This window comes from Hylobates moloch, unplaced genomic scaffold (genome assembly GCF_009828535.3).
Source record: "Hylobates moloch isolate HMO894 unplaced genomic scaffold, HMol_V3 SCAFFOLD_618, whole genome shotgun sequence".
Lineage (NCBI taxonomy): Eukaryota > Metazoa > Chordata > Mammalia > Primates > Hylobatidae > Hylobates > Hylobates moloch.
The window spans coordinates 1-20,740 of record NW_026652893.1 but is presented as its reverse complement, the minus strand read 5'-3'; the positions used below and the strand labels follow the sequence as shown (position 1 = coordinate 20,740).

The window sequence follows — 20,740 nt, the reverse complement described above, 5'->3', positions numbered from 1 at the left end:
CATTCTGCTGTTGAGCACATCCACTGAGTTTCTATTTTCGTTATTGTATTTTTCAGTTCTAAAATTTCCATTTGGTTTTTTATATCATCTACTTCTTTGCTGAGACTTTCATTTTTCGTTGGCTTTATGTGCGTTCATAATTCCTTATTGAAGCATTTTTATCATGGCTGCTTTAAAATCACTGCCAGTTAATTCTATCATCTCTGACATCTTGGTTTTGGCATCTGTTGATTGTCTTATTGTTTTTGACATTTTCCTCATTCTTGGTATGACAAGGGATTTTCAAGTGAAAGTTGGATATTTTTGTATTGTGTTGTGAGAACTCTGGATCTTCTGTTTTAACTTGGCTTCTCTGATACTACTACAAGAAGGGACGGGATTGGGGGTAGATGGGCATCATCTTGTTACTGGTGGAGGTAGAAGTCATGGTTCCCACCTGGCCTCCATTGATACCCAAGTTGGGTGGAGGATCTCCTCATTACTGCTATGTAGGTGTGGGAGGTCTAGCTTCCTACATGGTCTCCACTGGCACTGTGATATATGGGAGTGGTCTTGTTACCACTGGGCAATGGTGAAAGTCTGGAATCTCCACTAGGCCTGCTCTGACTCTGCCCCAGTAGGGAGGGAGTGGTTGTCTTGGCACTGCCAGGTCGGAGTACAAGTCCAGGCTCCTCGTATAGTTTTCACTGACACTGCTGCAGGGAGGGCCTTGTAACTGTGGTTGGTGGGGATGAAAGTCCTGGCTCCTTGCTTGATCTTCTCTGGTACTGCCCCAGTCAAGGTGTGGTACCTGGTTACATCCTTGAGGGAGAAAAACTTTAGGTTTTTCTCTTAATCTTTGCTGGCATGGGTGAGATTTGGGCCACTGTTTTATGCTGTGGTGTTTACCTGGAATAGAGCTATTATTATCTAAAAGTTTTCTGTCTTTCTAGGTTGCTTAGTCCTTTCATTAGAGCAGCTTTGTTTTAGGTGTATGTCTGTTGGTGTACTGGATTGCTGGCTTCTTCAGCTCCAAGTCTAGGGATTATGAAGCAAAAAGAAAGGAACTTCACCACTGTGTTGGTGTTGTTTCTTGGGTCCTGAGGTCCCTAGCTGGTCTGCCCTCTTCTCTCCACTTTTCTGTCTTATGCTTGTTTTATATATAATGCCCACGGTTTTTGGTCGTACCTAGCAGGAGGAATAGGGACATCTGCTCCATCATCCCAGGAGTGGCAGGCTCCTCAGTTACTTTTTAATTGACAAATTATCTGTACATTTTCATAACATATTTTGAATATGACTTTCATTTTCTACATGACTGCTGGTTTTAATTGTTCTCCTTTACAAATTTTATGTGATTCTTGATCATTTGATATTTAATTTTAACTATCTTGCTGTAGATATTTTTTAATGTAATCGCCCCTAAACCTTTTTTTTTACACACAACCCCAAATTGAAAATCTCTTAGAAGAAGGCCCAATTAGCACATTTTTAAAATCCTCTCTACAGAGAGTTAGATTGGTGTATACATATGGTTCGGGTATATGTACAGGGTTAAGTAATCATAAATGTTTTCTCATGGAATACTACTGCTACTAGAAAATTAACTGAACATACATGCAGTAGATGTGTCATCAATGGTTATAGCAATTCTTCTTCATCAATGCTGTTGTGTATTAAATTATTCCCAAATGGTTGCTGAAATAACTATAGAGGTTTGAGTGAATTATTTTTGTTTCCCAGAGTGCCTTGCATAGCATTAGGAAAGAAATTCTTATTACTTTTATGTTTTTTGGTGCCATGAGGTGTGAGAGAATAGTGTCATGTTTGATCCTTCTGGTTACTCTGTTTGAATGACATTGTACTGGCTGCTAACGTTAACGTGTGTGGTAGGGAAAGCCATTGTTTCACTCATAGAAATGATTTTTAATTTGGGTGGGGTATTTTAAAACTGGCACGTTTTGGAAAATGTGGGGTCTTGTTTCTATCCTCAAATTACAATATTTTACTAAATTCAAATACTTTTCTCCAACTAATTGAGTATCTGAGAGAATGGTCATTTTGAATAAGTGCATCTTTTGACAATTGTTAAATGACCTTTCTTTGGCAGAATCAGAAATCATTTATCTAGAATGAAAAAGTAGAACAAGAATTAACTGTTGGCACTTAGGCAAATGTGTGTGTGTGTGTGTGTGGTTTTGAAAGTGATAAATTGTCAACAACTTGCTAGAAATGGAACAAATGGAAATGTTGATTAAAAATGGCTGATAAAACTTATCTGTAAAATACTTTATCTTTGTGCTGTACATTTGTACTGTATTAAAGGCTAAGAAGTAATTATAATAAACTCTTCTAGTCTTGCCTTTTAAAAACTGATTGTCATTTTCTCAAACTGTGACTCATAGGGTGCCCGTATAGAAATCTACCCTGGGAGTCAGTGCACCCTGAGTGACAATGGGATCCACCACTGCAAGGAAGGGATCTTCATTAAGGTGAGCATTGGCCAAAACACCCACTTTTCAATGGATAGAATGGCTTCACCTACAAATTATGCTTTATTAAATTGTTGGGTTCTATTTTCTGGTTTTGAAAAACATGAACAGTATACACCTTTCGATAATATCAGTAGTCAGTGATTGGAATCTCTTGTGATAATGCTTTGTTACCTATAGATCTGCAGAAATGACAGAGGAAAGCTGTGTCACTAAGGGCTCAAACTGTGCTACAACATGGAACTAAGCATAGCCTTTCCCCTTTATTTTTAGAATAGTGTGAATACAGAATATTTTTAAAGCAGGAAATGTTGAAAACATTTGTTTTCATTGCCACAGGACTTCTTAGATGAACATTGTGACATTCCCAAGATATCCACGGTGAATCATATAATACATAATAATGAAGGTTATGGTGCTGTCTTGGTGAAACCTACAGTCTTCTCTGACCTGCAAGAAAATGCTAAAGATGGAACTGAGGTATGTTATATTTAGTAATTTTTAATATAAAAGCCAGACATAATTTGTTTCAGCATTAAATGCTGATTAAGGATCTGAGTCTTCCTCTCTTCCTTCGAAAAGGTTGTTGGGATATGCTTGGGCATGGAGAGAGAGAAGGTTGATAAAGCCATAACATTATAGAATGTGAAAGAAACTTTCAAGGTCAACTAGTTCAACTGTCATTCAAAGTCTTGATGTTGTGGTTTCTGTGCAGTTCCCTTCTTATCATACTTAGCTTTCAATGAGGGTGGATGTGTGATATCAACGGTGTCTGTGTCTGACAGAATAGCCTTTAGCGATTATCACGTTTGCAGATTTCTGGGCAGCCATATTTCCAATGTTTACTTTCCATGGGTTAATGGAAGTTGTAAGCTGCTTCTTAAAAGTTTTAGGCTGGATGTGGTGGCTCCTGCCTGTAATCCCAGCACTTTGGGAGGCTGAGGTGGGAAGATTGCTTGGGACTAGAAGTTTGAGACCAGCTAGAGCAACATAGCAAGACCTCATCTATAAAAAATTTTAGAAATTAGGAAGGCATGGTGGCACACATCTGTGGTTCCAGCTACTCAGGAGGTAGGAGGATTGCTTGAACCCACGAGTTAAAAGGCTGCAGTGAACTATGATTGCACCACTGCACTCCAGCCTGGGTGACAAAGTGAGGCCTTGTCTCTTAAAATAAAAAATAAAAATAATCACAGGCTGGGCACGGTGGCTCACGCCTGTAATCCCAGCACTTTGGGAGACTGAGGCAGGAGAATCGCTTGAACCCAGGAGGTGGAGGTTATGGTGAGCCGAGATTGCGCTATTGCACTCCACCCTGGGCAACAAGAGCGACATTCCATCCAAAAAAAAAAAAAAAGCCATTAGGATCACATTTAAAATCTTATTATGTGGTGGTTTTCTCTCCTCTCCTTTCCTCCTTTCCCCTCCCCTCTGTTCTCTTCTATTCTCTTTTTTTTTTTTTGAGACATAGTCTTGCTCTGTCACCCAGGCTGGAGTGCAATGGTGTGACCTTGGCTCACCGCAACCTCCGCCTCCTGGGTTCAGGTGATTCTCCTGCCTCAGCTCTTGAGTAGCTGGAACTACATGTGCGTGCTGCCATACCCGGCTATTTTTATTTTTATTTTTTGTATTTTTAGTAGGGATGGGGTTTCACCATGTTAGCCAGGATGGTCTCGATCTCCTGACCTCATGACTCCCCTGCCTCGGCCTGCCAAAGTGTTAGGATTACAGATGTGAACCACCGCTCCTGGCCTGGTTTTGTTTTACATAAGCCTCTTCCTTTGTTGAAACCATAAGATCTTCCTCACAGTGGAGAATCCTGAAAGCTCCCAGCAGCCAGCAATGAATGAAAGGTGTGGGCAGGGCTGCCAGCAGGGCGGGGCCTGGTGAGCCACGTGCCTAGGCTCCCACATCACAATGGGGGCGGGGGCGCGTGGAAGGGACTCTGGGCCTGATTGGTTCCTGGGAAGGAGGAGGGAGCTCTGCCGGTTGTCAGGGCAACCTCCTTCAGTTGGTGGGAAGCAGTGGAAGGAGGAGGAGCTCCCTCTGTGCTCTCTTCCTCGCAATTACAGCTTGTTACATCTAGACCCATTCTAAATAAACCAAGCAGGTTCCCAAGGGACCCTTGCAGACAAGTCAGCTGAGGGGAGGCATCTGAGGTGAGGTGCAGCCTGCTAGTGGGGTGCAGCCCCATTGCCAGGGGCTGGCCCTGCCAGCGTACATTTGCTGGGAAGAGGTGGAGGAAGTGCTGAGCTCTGCAGACTTGGAAGCAAGGGACGGCCAAAGCTGCTGGAGAGGAGCCGAGCTACCCCATGGGGAACACGCTGAGCTGTTGCTTGTGCACCAACGCCAGCCACAAGCGGGGCCAGCACAGGAGGTCTGGGGAGCTGTCCTGCAGCGCTGACATCTATGAGGCAGCGTCAAGCAAAGGTGCAGGCCAAGGCAGAGAGGAGTGGAGCCGCCACAGATGGAAGACGCTGCTCCCTAATGCCAGCCCCAAGCAAAGACAGCGCAGGGTGCGGTGGGCGGAACCACTCTGCAGCTGTAACATCACGGAGGTGGAGGTGGCAGTGGCACCACACCCCACTGCTGTGGAGCCTGCCCCGTCGGATTTCGGAGCCCAAGAGGGCCATGACCTGCAGCACATCAGCGACCAGGAGATGCCCAAATGTAAGGAGGCGGCTGATACTGTTTTCCCTCAGCCGCGCCTCTGGCCGCCACTGACCCAAGGTCCCCCCTAGAGGCATCCACAGCCTTGGGTTCCTTCCTGCTGCCCCTAGCCAGCTTTCCTAGGCCCAGGGACCAGACCAGGCAGGAGGACTGGCCTTGCTTCGTGCCTGCCTGCCCCCACCCCTCATTCTTTTTCCCTGCAGCATCTGGTGGTTTCTCTCCTCCTCCCTACCCCAGTGCCCAGTTCTGGCCCCTTTCTCATCTCCCCAGGCTGGCCAAAAACTAAGTTTTCAAAATAGCAAATGTACACTACAGATTTCATTCCTATGGTGGAAGTGTCTTACAGCTCTTCTGTTTAAACTTTGGTTGGCCTCTTAATTTATTTAAACGTTAGAATAATTAAGCTTCATGATGAATCTGCCTTTGTAACTGGAAAGTACTTTACTCTTGGAATATTCAAAAATCGTGAAAGAACAAAGATAGTATGTGAATGAGTTGTACCTTTATACACAAAGCATACAAGTACTTGTGAAAGTTTTTCCTTGTTCGGTGGTGTAAGGTAAGCCTCTGAGTGGTGTTACACACTAGGTAGTAGATGGGCAGTGTTGGATGAGAGCCCAAAATAGACTCTTTATATCATTCTTTAGGATTTATAACACATTTTCATGTATGTCTCGTGTGTCACCCTGTCTCTACAAAAAAAAAAAAAAAAGGTTAAAACTTAACCAGCTATGGTGGCTTGCACCTATAGTCTCAGCTGCAAGAGGATCACTTGAGCCCAGGAGCTTGAGGCTTCAGTGAGCTATGCTGGCTCCATGGCACCACTGCACCACTCCAGCCCGGGCAACAGAGTGTGACCCTGTCTCTTTACCAAATTGTTTTTTGCCTAAAACAGCTCTTTGTTTTTATATATTTGATATATGGAGCCAGTGTCTGACACTAATGGACCACAGCATCACTTGCTGCTTGAGACTTTCCCTGAAATGTGCTGAAATAGCAGCATAGAGGAGGGTGGTTCTATTTGATAAGTAGAAGGAGGAGGGCATGTATATGATTCATCTACAAGTTGCATCAGTTTATTTAGGTGCAAGTTTTAGAAAGAAGTCCCAAACACAGCCTGGTTTTATTCCACGTACGTGGAGAACTTCTGTGATTTTCGCATTCTTCAGCAGAATTGGGATATTGTGGCCTTTATTTTCTTTACATTTATTGCTAAAATCTTTTCTCAAGACTGTTAAGAGTGATTAAAATGGATGTGTAGCTTTAAAAAGAATCTTTTCTACTCATCTAAATTATTACATTTTTCCTTCTTCTTCCTCTACAGATTTTGCCTCTGACCATCCAAGGGAAAGCACACTCTTCCTGAGAAAATATCAAATGAGTGGTAAGACAATATGGTTTCTTCCTCCAAGCAAAAAACTACAAACTTTCTGTTTTGCGTATTACAGAACATATTTAGAGGAACTCAGATATTAGTTAAAAATGTTTCAACTTTTCGTACATTTACTTGTCTTATTTTAATGTGTGACATAATTTCCTTTAGTTGTCACTGTTCATGGAAACATGGAGACTTCGTGTTTACACAATTGGTGACATTGTTATCAATGCAATTAATTGGCCACATGATTTAATATAGTAGTCATGGACTTAGGCCTTTTTCTTCATACGTCTTTGCCATTTTTCCCTTGCTCCAAAGAGTCCATTTTAATGATGAGTGATAGGATTTAGGCTACAGGTTGGATTTCACTTGAACAAATGAAAAGAATCCATTGTTCTAGATTGGATCTGTGATTTTGGCCTCCTTTTTACACAGTGCTCTAACCACATGAGCCTATCACATCCATGTTCATGCTACTCAGAACTTATTCATTCAAATGTAATGGAAATGTAAATATGGCCTGTGCCGTTTTCCAGGTTAGCCTTAGTGTGTGAAACTAGTGTAAATTTTCCACATCCTGCTTGTTTAAGGATGAGAATTAAAACTGTAGGAGTTTTCTGTATTCCTGCTTATTTTTTGTAACATTCTGCTAAATCTTACTTTATTTTCAAAAAAAGCCATACACCATGTTTAGTTATTTTCAACAGCAAGAATACTATATATATATAATAACATCTGAAGTAACTATATATATATATATATATATATAAAATAACATCTGAAGTAACGCAGCACAATAAAAAATGGGTTTCTCCCCTGTGTTTTCATAGTTTGTGTGGACTTTGCCTGTCTTGAGCTGGTAACTTCTGGTTAGGATTGTTATATTTCTCAGTTTCTTCCAGAACCATGGGCTTCTCACACATAGAGTGCATGGAAGTGGAAGAAAACCTACCCCATGTCCTCATCTCTTCAGCAGTGAGAAATGTGTGTCAGTGAGACCAGTTCAACTTCAAAGGAGGAGGCATTGTGGAGAACAAAGTGTGGCCCAAGTCCCCCTCGTAGCTTTTATTCTTTGGACCTGTGTTAGAACAAAATGATTTTGTGTGCTGAGGATACCATGTTCAATTATGTTAGACACTCATTTTAACATCTGAGTTTAAGAGAGGCTACTTTTCAGTTGTGTAAAGACCCATTTGTTTTTTCAGTAACATATTAGTAGATGACCGATAAGTCCTTTGGGATGCTTGCAGGGATTGTAGTGCATCTAGAGATTGGCTCCTGGCCAGAAATTGGTTCTTAGAGCTGTCAGCTCTATTAGATCCTGGTAATGAAAGTAAGCTATGTGTAAATGTAGAATCAGAAAACACTACAGCCTAGGGGTTGAGATATACAATAGGTAAATTTTTTATTAGCTAAATTTCTCATCTGTCCTGTATTTTGGCATTTGTATGAAGGAATACCTGAGACTGGATAATTTATAAAGAAAAGAGGCTTTATTGACTCACGGTTCTGCAGGCTGCACAGGAAGTGTGGTGCTGCATCTGCTTCTGGCAAGGGCTTCAAGAACCTAATAATCATGGTGGAAGGTGAAGTCACCTCTCACATGGTGAGAGAAGGAGCAAGAGAGAGTGAGAGGTGCTGCCTGCTTTTAAACAAGCAGGTCAGGCCAGGTGTGGTGGCTCATGTCCCTAACTCCAGCACTTTGGGAGGCTGAGGCAGGCAAATCACTTGAGGCCAGAGTCTGAGACCCGCCTTGGCCAACATAGTGAGACCCTGTCTCTACAAAAAATTTAAAAATTAGCCAGGTGTGATGGTGCGTGCTTGCAGCCCCAGCTACTCCGCAGGCTTAGGTGGGAGGATCAGTTGAGCCTAGGAGGTCAAGATTACAGTGAACCATAATCACGGCACTGTACTCCAGCCTGGGCATCAGAGTGAGACCCCGTCTCAGAACAACAACAACAACAACAACAACAAAAAGCCAAGAAGATTATGCATGAACTCAGAGCAGGAACTCACTCATTACCAGGGGGATGGTGCTAAGCCATTCATGAGGGATCTGCCCCTGTGATCCAAACACTTCCCCAGCTCCAACACTGGGCACTACATTTCAACATGAGATTTGCAGGGCACACACTTGGCTAATTTGTTTTGCCTTTCCTTATGTACGTGGGGATTCTTTCATATTTGTGTAATAAAATATCAGTTAGGTCAAAAAGTAAAACTATATTTTTAGATTTTACTTTACGAGATTCATCATGCCAGATTATTTAAATTATAAATTCTGTTGGTAAGAATTTTTAAAAACGGAATTTTATCTCATTTTATATAGTGATAATCAGATGATCAGCAACTACTTTTATCTATGCTATTTATACCGGAATTGATTAGTTATTTTTTCATTCTTAGTGCAAGAAGAGAGGAGGAGCTCTCACCTATATTATGTAAGTAAGCTTTTGAAAAATTAAGAAATTAATTGTTTGAATTAAAAGTCTATCTGTCATGATTCTTTAAATATTTAACAGGGAGCCAGTGCTGTCAGCATGATCCTTTTTTGATGGAATTTCTGAATTTCTTCTATTTTCCTAAGTATCGGATTTATGCAGGAAAGTCTTTAGCTTACTGTGTCCATTTTTAAAGGTGTCTGACATTTAAGTTACACAATTTGGTTGTGATATAAATATCTGCCTTAAATATTTAATCTTTTGTATTCAAATAAAATTAAAAATAGCTAAGTCCACTTTCTTCAACACTTTCTGCTGACTTCCTGTCATAGCAGGTGAAAGCGTAGCTTCCTCACTCCACTGTGACCTTATTTCTCTCTGTTTCTTCCACCTGTAACACATTTTTAATTAAATCACTAATTGATATTTACATGATTATGGGTATGCACATATTCACTGCTGAGTCATATAGTATTCTGACTGTGCCTCCTCCTTGTACATCCTTCATTTTTTTCTCTTAAATATTTCTGAAATCTGAACACTTCTGTACTTCTACCAGATAACCCCCCCTTTTCCTAGCCCATGATAGCTCATAAAGCCAAATGCGATCATTACCCCCCAGCTGGCCTCTTTGTTTTCATATCCTTCATTATTTTGTGTATGGAATTAATTTTCTGACTATGTTCCTTTGCCTCTTTTTTGACAGCTATTCTTCCCCACGTGTTGTAACATTTGTCACATGCCTAACATATGTTGCATGTTTTTTTCTTGGAGCAACTTTCCTTGGCCTTTGGTTATCCCCCTCCAGGATAGATTATGTTTCCCTAGGCTGTCCTGGGCCTGTTTTCCTGGGAGCCCTCTCTGAACTCTTCTGCGCCCACTCACGTTGGATCCCTGACTCCTAGACTGTGCATTGCCCTCTGCCTTGTGTTACTCCCCAGTGGTGCTGGAGCACAGTTTCCGAGGAAAGGCTCATGGACACATATGTATAGAGATCTAGCCTCTCTCAAAACCCCTCCTTTGTTAAAGAGTATAAAATTCTAGAGTGAAAACTAAATTTCATGGCTCTGAAGACATTTCTCTATTGTGTTTTCATTATACTGTTCTTGAAATTATTGCCTTTGTGTGATGCATCATATGTAACCATTTTTTACATTTCTTGAGCTTTTTAGGATCTTCTCTATTCCTGGGATTCTGAAATTGTACAATACAGCTTCGTGGGGACCTTTTATTTTATGGCGGCCATTAAGCCTGCAGACTATCTCTTTTAGAGAATTTTCTTATTTTCTCTGTTTTATTATTATTATCTTAGTATTCTTATGATTCAGATGTTGGGCCTCTTAGACCAGTATTTCTGCATTGATCTTTAATTTCTTCCCCTCCTATTTTCCAGTTTGTCTTTTATTCTGCTTCTTAGAGATTCTTTGACTTTCTGTGATAATCCTTCTATTGAATTTTTTTTATCTCCTTAAGTGTATTTTAAGATTTTTTTTTTTAAAGTTTTGCTCCTGAATTTTTACTGGTCCCAAGACTTCCATTTTCCTGTTGTTTTGATCTCTCATTGAAGGCTTCTCTCCGATGTGTGGTGGTCTTAGGCTTTTTCTATTTGGAAGCAGGACCTTTGTTCACTAAGGGGTCTCATTGTGGGGATTTGGAGGTCAAGCCAGCTTTTCTTTTGGGGGACATCAGTGTATTATATGAGGGTTTGAGCGTATTTTCTTTACAATGGTTCAGTTCTCTTCCAAGAAGGGTCTCCCAATGTTCTGCCTGGGCAGTGCAAGCATGGCTGCTGGCTTTCTAGAAGCAGGGTTGAGAAGGAAGGTGGAGTTTCCCTTTGTGTGTGCAATTTAATCCTATTTCCTAGGTTTCAGCCCTAGTAGCTCTGAGCCCAGAAACCCTCAGGTATAATATATCCAGAGAATGTGCATACAGATTCCTTATAAGATGGGAGGGGAGGTGGCCTTGGGGCTCTAAGCACAGCTTTACAGTTGACCTTGCTGGCTTCTGTTGTATATTTCACCCTACCTTCCCAGGTACCCTGTGCTTCTGATTTTGGAGCCTGGGTTGGGTTCTTCAAAACAAAGAAGGTTGCTTGCTTCTGTCCAGGTCACTCCCTGTCAGCTCCAAAGTTGTGCTTCCATGGCGGTTGCCACTCCTCTATCTGCTTTTCACCTTGCAGCATTGACTCAGGATCATCTGCCATCAATCCTGTCTCCTGGTCCTGTGTATAATGTTTTATTTTATGACTAATACTAATGAGATTTCAGAAGGAAGAGAAAATAAATTTCTGGTCAATCCGTCATACTTAATCCAAATTTAGAACCCATATGTAAGTGTAAATCTAAGTTTAAATTCAACATAATTATGACATTAATTCAGACAATTTCTATTTATACCTCCAATAGGCATATTACACTTTTCCACTCAGGCCTTTGTGTAAGAATTCTATTCAAACTCCATACATGCCATGTGGTCCCATTGCTGTGCAACATAGATGGAACTGTTTTTGTTAGCGCACAAAGTGTTAGAAATTTTTAAGTCAGCTGAAAGTCATTAATTATCTAAAAAGTAGCTGAAACATGTCTTATAAAAAAAATGGGGAGAAAAAAGTGATCTTGAGAGTTGAGCATGGTAACTCACACCTGTGTCCCAGCACTTTGAGAGGCTGAGGCACGCAGATTACTTGAGGCCAGGAGTTCGAGAACAGCCTGGCCAAAATTAGCCTGGCATGATGGTGCTCACTTGTATTTCCAGCTACACAGGAGGCTGAGGCGGGAGAATTGGTTGAACTTGGGAGGCGGAGGTTGCAGTGAGCTGAGTTCAGGCCACTGCACTCCAGGGTGGGAAACAGAGCAAGACTTCCAAAAAAAAAAAAAAAAAAAAAACCACAGACCAATATATGTTCCTTATATGAAATTTTAAATAGTACAAAATGGGGACAGCTATCACCTAAAGCTGTACCAACTAGTCTATGTTTTGGTGCATCTTTTTTCTGTTCTTTTTAGTCTCATATATGGATTTTTCCTCAGAAACAACTTTTGTTATGGCGTAGTATTATGCTGTATCACCCCTAATAGTAGTGACTTTAAGGGATACCTTCTTTGACTTTGAATGAAAGTATCTCAATGAGTCCATTTTCATTTTTCATGCTATATTTGTTTTTTGAGGCAATAATAGTATGTACATTGACACACATACACTGTTAATGTAAAGTATATACGTTAATAGAATAGCTTAAGAGACATAAGAGTTTAGCTAGAGTTAAAACATTTCTGCCTTGAAGGAGAATTTGGTCCTTCAAATAGTAATATTGTTCAAAAACATCTGGGATTTTTGTTAAGTAGTAAGTGAATTTATAGTAAAAAGCATCTGAAACAAGCCAAATGTTGTTAAGAAAGGATGGATATTTCTGATTATTGGCTACAGGCAATTTTTAAATACTGTGTACTTTTATAAACTACCATTAGATCTTCTCCCTACCCTGTCTTTCACGTACTTGTGGGAGACCCTGATGGAAGAGTGTGATAACATGATGTAGACAAGCATATCCCAATAGGAGGAAGGAAGGCTCATCTGAGTGATTTTTTTAAAGCTACAGTAATTGGTATTTTGTGGTTTTAAATAATGCTGTTGATCTCTTCAACTATTTGGTGACTAGGATTTGGTTACTGCCATTATTTTTAAGAAAGAGCATTTTTCTTTCTTTTTAGACGAAGTCTTGTTCTGTCACGCAGGCTGGAATGCGGTGGCATGAGCTCAGCTCACTGCAACCTCCACCTCCCGGGTTCTAGCATTTCTCTGCCTCAGCCTCCTGAGTAGCTGGGATTACAGGCATGCGTGCCACCACACACAGCTAATTTTTGTATTTTTAGTAGAGACGGGGTTTTACCATCTTGGCCAGGCTGGTCTTGAACTCCAGATCTCATGATCCACCCGACTCAGCCTCCCAAAGTGCTGGGATTACCGGAGTGAGCCACCACGCCCGGCCAGGAAGAGCTTTTTTTTAAACACAGATGAGGCAGTTTCCATATTGACTGTTGCACTCTCGACAAATGAATAGATACTTTTAAAGTGTTTTAGAGATACTTTATTTTCTACAGGGCTCAAAAGGTTCACTGTCACCTCTCTGATAGCACTGCAGATAAATTTTCACCAATTTGTAACTGTAGGAAGATTTATCTTCCAAATTGTAACTGATTTAAATAACTTGTCAAGCATTTATTGAACTCCTGAATTTCTCCCACATTCTGTGCTCAGCAGCTGCGGTTAGGAGAGGAAGGGCCCTCCCTCCCCTGGAGAGGCTTACTTTCTCACCAGGGGGATGCTCTGCAGGCAATTGCCATCATGTAACACACGGTGAATTAGACTGACATGTACACAAAACCGGAAATGTTTTGTGGTGTGGCTGCTGGCAGAGGGATCCCAGAAGGCAGAGGAGGTGAAGCTTGCTGGGACAAGGGGGAAAGAAATAGGTATTCCGGGCAGAGAGCAGCATGAGTGAAGCAGGACAGTGCCATGATGTGTGTGAAATAACTTACAGAATAAAATCAATCAACTTTTGAAATGAATGTAAAGTATTCTCGGAAGTTCTCATTTGAGTAATGTAATAGCAGTCTTATGTAAACATGAAGTGAAAGTTAAATTCCCGAAGTTGTTTTCATCATCTGATTTCTAGATGTGAGAGAGTCTTAAAGCAGTAGTTTTTCTATCTTCCCCCAAGGAAACAGGCCCAGAGAGACCTATGGCCCCTCACTTGTTTGGTCACTGGGCCACCCTGGCACACAGGGTCTCTGACTCTAAAACGCTGGTTCCATCACACTGTCTCTTGAATGAGTACACTTAGGATTAGTAACTTAGTGAATGTAGTGTTAGGTCTTTACTTACTGCAATAAAAATGCCTCTTGTGCCAATATTATTTAATGTATGACATTTTGTTATAGTTAGTGAATAACAAATAGAAAATCTCAGCTGCTTTTTACTGCATAATAAAAAACCATGAAATGTTATTTTAAACTTTTCCCATTATTTATAAAGGGAGTTCATAATAGAGGCTTGCCAGGTTTGATGATTGGTATCATAGCAAGGGCGGCATTTTATAACCCATTCCTCAAACATCATCTGCGGAAGTTAAGCGCCTCCAATGAGTTTCCCATAGAGCTGCTCACGACACCACACTCAGGCAGGTCACGGGGCATAAGAAATACCTTAATGCTTTATACTTTGACATTTTGACTAAGGAAAAAAGCCCACACTTCTGCAGGTTCAGCCTATTGTGACATTTTTCTCTTATCTTCCTTCTCCTTCAGATACCTCCATGGCTTCTTGCTAGAAACTACAGCTCACGTTCGACCATATTGCTAGATAACAGCACAGTCAGCCAGCCTGATCTTAGACACGCACTAGAAAAGTGAGTACAACGAGGCTGCCAAGGGCTGAGTGACAGACCCCCGTATGCTAAAAGCATCCCGGCCATCCTCTGTCATTTCAGCCATTTGGTTGCCCTTTTCAGCAAGCCGTTTCAGAAATTGATGTCAATTATATATGGATTTCTGGGACCTAAATATGAATTTTCTGTTTCTCTTTTAACTTTAGATGCTGTGTGGTAGAAGGAAAAGCCAGATAGCAAATAAGCAATCCCAGAAAAAGCACATGCATTCATGTTATGATAGCGTTGAACCTAATGGGAAGGAGAGGTGCTTTTTATTGGATGTTTCTGGGAAAAATTATTAGTTCTTTATGGGCTACAGGCCTAAGATGATGGGTACTACTTTAGAAACTACTCTTGGATGAAGGAACAGCTTGTCCTCCAGTGGTACCATAGTGTATCTGCATTGAAATTTTCCCATCATGCATGAGCACTTCATAGGCCACAATCATAGACGCCTTTTCAAAACACCCTTGAATGATGGGTTCAAGTGTATTTAAAAAGTCACAACAAAGCCCAGTTCCATTGGAGGTGTCCAGGGAATATTATTAACATCTCCTTAGATTATGAGTGTTGATTTTTGGGAAAACGGTTTGAGAACTACTACCTTAGCCTGTTAATGTCCTTATCCATAACTTAACTTTCCAGTCTATAAACATGACTAGCTTACAGGCTTTATTTTGTTTCTAATGTACTAGCTTTTTAAGCTAATTTGTCAGTAATTTCCACTTTGATTAAAATTGGGGGGTGGAGGGAGGGGGGAGGGATAGCTAATTTGTCAGTAATTTCCACTTTAATTAAAATTGGGGGTGGGGGGAGGGATGCTAAATGACGAGTGAATGGGTGCAGCACACCAGCATGGCACATGGATACATATGTAACAAACCTGCACGTTGTGCACGTGTACCCTGAAACTTAAAGTACAATAATAAAAACAATGGTAAATTTATGATCATAATAATGTTACTTCCCTCTCTCATGTATAACAATTATTGAGATCAAATTCTGTTTCAGCAGGAACTGGACTCCACCTATGTCTAAAGCCCTGAGGTTTGGCCTCTATGGAGTCATCACCTAATGTTTGTATTCAGCCCTAAGTAAAAAGCCACTCTGTTTTGGCTAGAGTCCCTGGTTTCTTCTGATTTCAAAAGATTCTGATGTTTCAGTATGCAATTCAAAAGTAGTTTTTAAGCTTCACCTTGCTTAAACAAGTAGAGATTCTGCTTTTTCTTCCAGCATAGTCTAATTCTTATAAGTTTTTTTTAAATAGGATTTTTTTTCCTTTTTAGAGATGGGGTTTTCCTGTGTTGGCCAGGCTGGTTTCAAACTCCTGGGCTCAAGCAATCCACCCAGCTCCGCCTCCCAAAGTGCTATGATTACAGGCAGGAGCTACCACGCCCGGCCTATAAGTTTGTTTTTGAAGTACAGTTAGTTTTAATTTGCTCTCAAATCTTAGAAGGGATCATTTGGTATATTTACTTTTGATGAAATGAAGGTTTATTGAGCAAATTAATACAGCAAATTGGCTTTTTGGAAAGATTTTGAAAAATGTTTTTCATGGTTAGTAGTCCATTGTTCTCAAAGGGATGAGTGAGCCATATTAGAATCACATATACATGTTTCTTCAAAATATATGTCTGCAAACACATGCATCTTCCCAGCTCCACATTCCCTCCATCTCTGGGCACTCACAAGCCTTTTAGAAAAACGTTTAAGTACGTGAGGCATCATTATATGGATAAAAGCATCCCAGATGATTCTGACCTTAACCCTAACTCAGTCATTCCCAAACTTTGCTGCACATTGGAATCACCTGGGGAACTTTGCCAACAACCCTGATGCCCAAATCATACCCAATGCAAATTAAATCAGAATGTCTCCAGCTGGCAGTAAGGCTGTTTTTAAAGCTCCTTGGGTGATCCAGTGTGCAGCAAACATGGGGGCCACTGCTTCCTTTGCGTGGAGGATTGATGGTTCTCACGTATAAATTACACGTTTTCCCTGTCGTTTGCTCTCCTTTCTACCCATAGAGCCTTTCGTCTGTGCAAGTCATTTCTACGTATGTGTGCATATGCTTAAATTTAAACCGTACCATAGTGTTTCGTGAACACCTGCAGTTCACAGAAGCACTATGTGGAGACTTTGGGCATTAAATCAGTTTGAAGCCTTGGTTCTCTTATTTGTAAAATGGGTGGTTCATGGAGTGTCATGTAAGGTTCAGTGGTCTTTTCAGCATGTAACTTCAAATTCTGTGATTTTGAAATCAATTTGGAGATGAAACTGTTTGAGGCACTATGGAAATATCCATCTTAGATACTAATAATGTTCTAAGGCCTACTTTTTACAACTCAAATTTGCCTTCTCAAATTATTCTGAGCCTCATTTTAAATGCTGAGGGCAAATGGAAGCACAGCACTTATCCAAGAGAAGCCCCTGTTTGCTGCCACACAATATCTGAGGATGACTTAGGACCACAGTAACATACATCTGAAGAGTTGTATTTGTTCACTAATATTTTGTTTAAACGAATATGGAAATACCTGTCATGAACATTGTATGAAGCAGTATTACACTGTGTGTTTAGTGCTGCTTATATCAGGATAGCTAAAAGTGTCATTAATTTTGTGTGCATTATGTTTACTAATTTTCTGCTAATAATTACGCATAGGTGATTTTAAATTACTTTACTTGGTATAAAGCACATTCATTATGTGCTTTTATGGAAATAATGACAAATGGGTGAGTAGGTGATGGTGAACTAAATCAGCTGAAATGCAGGGCTTAGCCACTTGTAAAGCGAAACATTACTATATGGCCTAAATAGAAGCATATGTACACATAGATGTAAGTGACTTGCACAGGATGAAAGGTTCTATGGATAGAAGAGCAAATGACAGGGAAAATATGTAATTATTTATATATACTAACCATCAGCAGAAACGTCTTCTAACAGCATATTGCCTAGCATTTTGGCTCTCCTATTTTCACTATAAAGCCAGAGAGCTAAAACAAAAGAAAAGTGCTCATACAGTACTGTTTCGAACAAGATGATTTCAGGGCCACTGAGAGGGTTCCCTCCTCCCCCTTTTAAAAACATATCTTCATGCCAAACAAATGATAAAATCAGTTCTTACAAATATATTTTTCCCTCCACAGTGTGACTTTGGCAATATATTACAGCATAAAGCACAGGTGAGCTCTTTGAAAACCTGCCTTGTTACTCCAGCTCATCACTTTGTATAATAGGACACACGCTGTTAGGTCATAACTATAGACATAAGCTGTAGAGTGCTTATTTTACAGTATTAAAGTGAATCATTTGTGGGTTTTTGTAAGACTCTTTTACCTCTTAAATTATTGAGGGTCTCAAAGTGTATTTTTTAATGTCTTGTTTGCAATTTATTGTAAAGAAGAAAGAAAAAGATGAACTAGCCTCATGCAAATATATAGTAGAAAAAATGTGTATTTTTAAAGCTTTCAGGTAATTGTGGGTATTCTTTAGCCACACCAAAACTTCACAAGTGCTGATTTATTAAAGTAGTTATAATGGGATTGTACATATCAATGAATTCATTCCACTAATACTCACTGATCTTTCTTGTACAATAAATGGATCTTTCCCCTTACTGGCTTTTATAATATTATGCATTGGCTATTTGGAAAATATTAATTCATGTTAATCTCTAGTGTCAAAAACTCACTTTCATTAGTATCACCATGATTATAAAAATATCTTCAAATATTGAGATGCTGTCAAGCTCACAGTAGTAGATATGAGTTTTCCAAGTCCTGATTTTAGCTTGAAAGCGTTAGCTTTATTATACACAACAAATACTTGTTATTTTCCTTGAAATGCCAGACTCACTTGACTTCTTTTTGAGAATGATAGTCAGTCATACTTTCAGATAGAAATGGTGTTCTGTGAAAAATCGGCTTGTTCAGCTCACAATTAAATCACAAGTGCTTTTCTTTAACATGACCATACTTCAGTATGCAGAAGTGCTTTATGTGAACTTCCTAGTTAGAATACTAAAAAGAGATTTCAGGATTTAATAACACCATGAATTTTTACTGTTTCATCAAGGACATTCTTAAGTGAAGCTGGCTACTTTAACAAAAACTGCAAGGGACAGTGAAGAGTGGAATGAATACTAGTATAATTTGGTACTACAGCCTTTATTCATACTGAGAAACCAGCAGTTTTACCCACTTTTGCTTTTATGCAATCATTACAAGTGTTGAACAGTGAGAAAGCAAGCAATGTCTTAATACTTTTAGAAAGTAATAAATTATTCTTATGTTTCATTTTCAATCAGTTTGTCAGGTTGAATTAGTATTCTTATAAGAACATTTAGGGCCATAGGTGGTGGTTGACACCTGTAATCCCAGCACTTGGGGAGGCCAAGGTGGGAGAATTACTTGGGACCAGGAGTTTGAGACTAGCCTGAGTAATGTGGCAAGACCCCATCTATACCAAAAAAGAATTAAAAATTAGCTGAGCATGGTGGTGTGCACATTTCATCCCAGCTACTTGGGAGGCTGAGGCAGGAGGATCGCTTGAGCCCAGGAGTCAAGCCTGCAGTGAGCCATGTTTGTACCACTGTGCTCCATCCTGGGTGAAAGAAAAAAACCCTGTCTCAAAAAAAAAAAAAAGTTGTGACATCACGGGCCTTCTAGGGAATCTCAGGGGTCCACAAACCACATTTGAAGAACCACTGGTTTCCTAAATGAGCACACAGTGTGTTAGTTTTTTAAAGTCCATTAGAAACTGGCCTCTTTTAAAATAAAAAGGCAATTAAGTTTGTAACTCAAACTACTTAAACAAATATGATAGATGTATACTACAGGAAGATTGGGGAAATCTGAATCTCATTCACATTTATTAAAAGTTCTAAAAACTTTTTTGGCAACCACCACTGCTTCATAAATTGTTCTTGTGTTCCAGCATGAGGTCAGAGGAGTGAAAATAGATATAATTTATTACCATTGACTGTTAGTGTGGGGTCAATATTTAAAGACAAGTCTGGCTCATCAATGTAGAAAAGACTTCACAGTTCAGGACATTATGTGCTGAAGAAAAAGAGGTCAAGAAACCCTCTGAAGGCCAGGATCCGGGAGAAAAATTTGCAAAAACTGTTTTGGTGAACGAATTTTAGCAAAGCAAACAAGGTGTATCTCCCTCCACCCTCCATGCCCTACTCCCAGCAGGTACTTTACTAAGATGTTAACAATTCCCGAATTAATTTCGTAAATGCACGTTCTTATTTTATAGATCTGCAAATAGATCTCTGGCTATTTTGGAAGAGCCAATACATCCACTTTCAGTAAGTGTCACTTTCTTTGAGGTTCTATTTTTGTCCCATAGAGTTGTATTTAGTTGATGCTGAAGTCAAAATCACCCACCTTTAAGCCTTCCCTCTGTTGTGTCTAATCATCTTATGTAAGGAGTGTTGTCCAGTGGGCATGCTGGAGTACGAGCTGACTTGCAGCTCGGTTGAATTCGTGCACTAAGGGGAGTAAATATACCATCCAAATAACAAAATGTGTCATTTAAAAAAATAAGTTTCTATAGCACCAAACACTATAAATATTTGTAAATAGTCCTGACAAATATGCACAATCTCTGTGAATAGAACTAGAAAACAATTTAAATTTAAATCAGTTTAAATGCTATAAAAAGTTAAAAACTTCCTTCTTCACATATGATAGCCACGGGGCTACCATAGGGCCTATGTTGGCAGAAAACCAAAAATATTTTAAGGTCCTGCTGTTTATATTTTTAAAATTAAAAGACATTTATCCCATCAGAATTGTTGTAAGGGACACGTGGGCACAAATGTGAACATTGCCATCTTAAGAGTTCTTAAAAAGTTTTCTTGAGTGGATATTTATGTTGCCTTTTTCCTTCTTTCAGGAAGAGAAGGCTCCAGGGAAATCCTTCGAGCATGATCCCAAATGCAACTGTATTTTCAGATATTTCCGTACTCTTTTTCAACTCACGAAACTAACAGCTCCATGTGCAATCGTAGCTTTGGTAAGATATTTCTTATCTATAAAGCATCTTTAACAACTGGTCTCCTACACAGGGTATGGCCGTGTTTCTAACTAAAAGTAGATTCCTGGAATTATCATCAGATCTTTTAAGAGAAACCTGTGCAAGCAAAGTAAATACACATATTTGAATTTAATCTTCATTATGGTTTAAAATGATGCCATTGCTTTTCTTATCACAGAATAATTGCTATTAAAGGCAGCAGGAGAGATTTCTGGTTTCTCCTTCAACAGATTCCAATGTAGATCTCAGCTGAGTCCCAGGCCATATTCCCTGGGCACTTCTGATGCATGCTGTGACTGG

At 39.9% G+C, this 20,740-nt stretch overlaps 1 protein-coding gene across 1 annotated transcript; it reads left to right on the top strand.

Annotated features, from left to right (window-relative positions):
• The first annotated feature begins 4,421 nt into the window (after positions 1 to 4,421).
• LOC116464405 (cyclin-Y-like protein 1) lies at positions 4,422 to 20,699 on the top strand. Its single transcript, XM_058435056.1, has 7 exons — positions 4,422 to 5,141; positions 6,466 to 6,525; positions 8,926 to 8,960; positions 14,267 to 14,367; positions 17,542 to 17,577; positions 19,658 to 19,709; positions 20,300 to 20,699. The coding sequence occupies exons 1-7, from the start codon at positions 4,784 to 4,786 to the stop codon at positions 20,450 to 20,452; spliced, it is 795 nt and encodes a 264-aa protein (XP_058291039.1). The 5' UTR covers positions 4,422 to 4,783; the 3' UTR covers positions 20,453 to 20,699.
• The last annotated feature ends 41 nt before the right edge of the window (positions 20,700 to 20,740 follow it).

Bases quoted from the DNA above. Each gene is read 5' to 3' on its own strand.
- LOC116464405 (XM_058435056.1), top strand. From the start codon at position 4,784: ATGGGGAACACGCTGAGCTGTTGCTTGTGCACCAACGCCAGCCACAAG. The intron at 8,961-14,266 runs GTAAGTAAGCTT...CTTCTCCTTCAG, and splicing joins GGAGCTCTCACCTATATTAT to ATACCTCCATGGCTTCTTGC. The intron at 19,710-20,299 runs GTAAGTGTCACT...TCCTTCTTTCAG, and splicing joins AGCCAATACATCCACTTTCA to GAAGAGAAGGCTCCAGGGAA.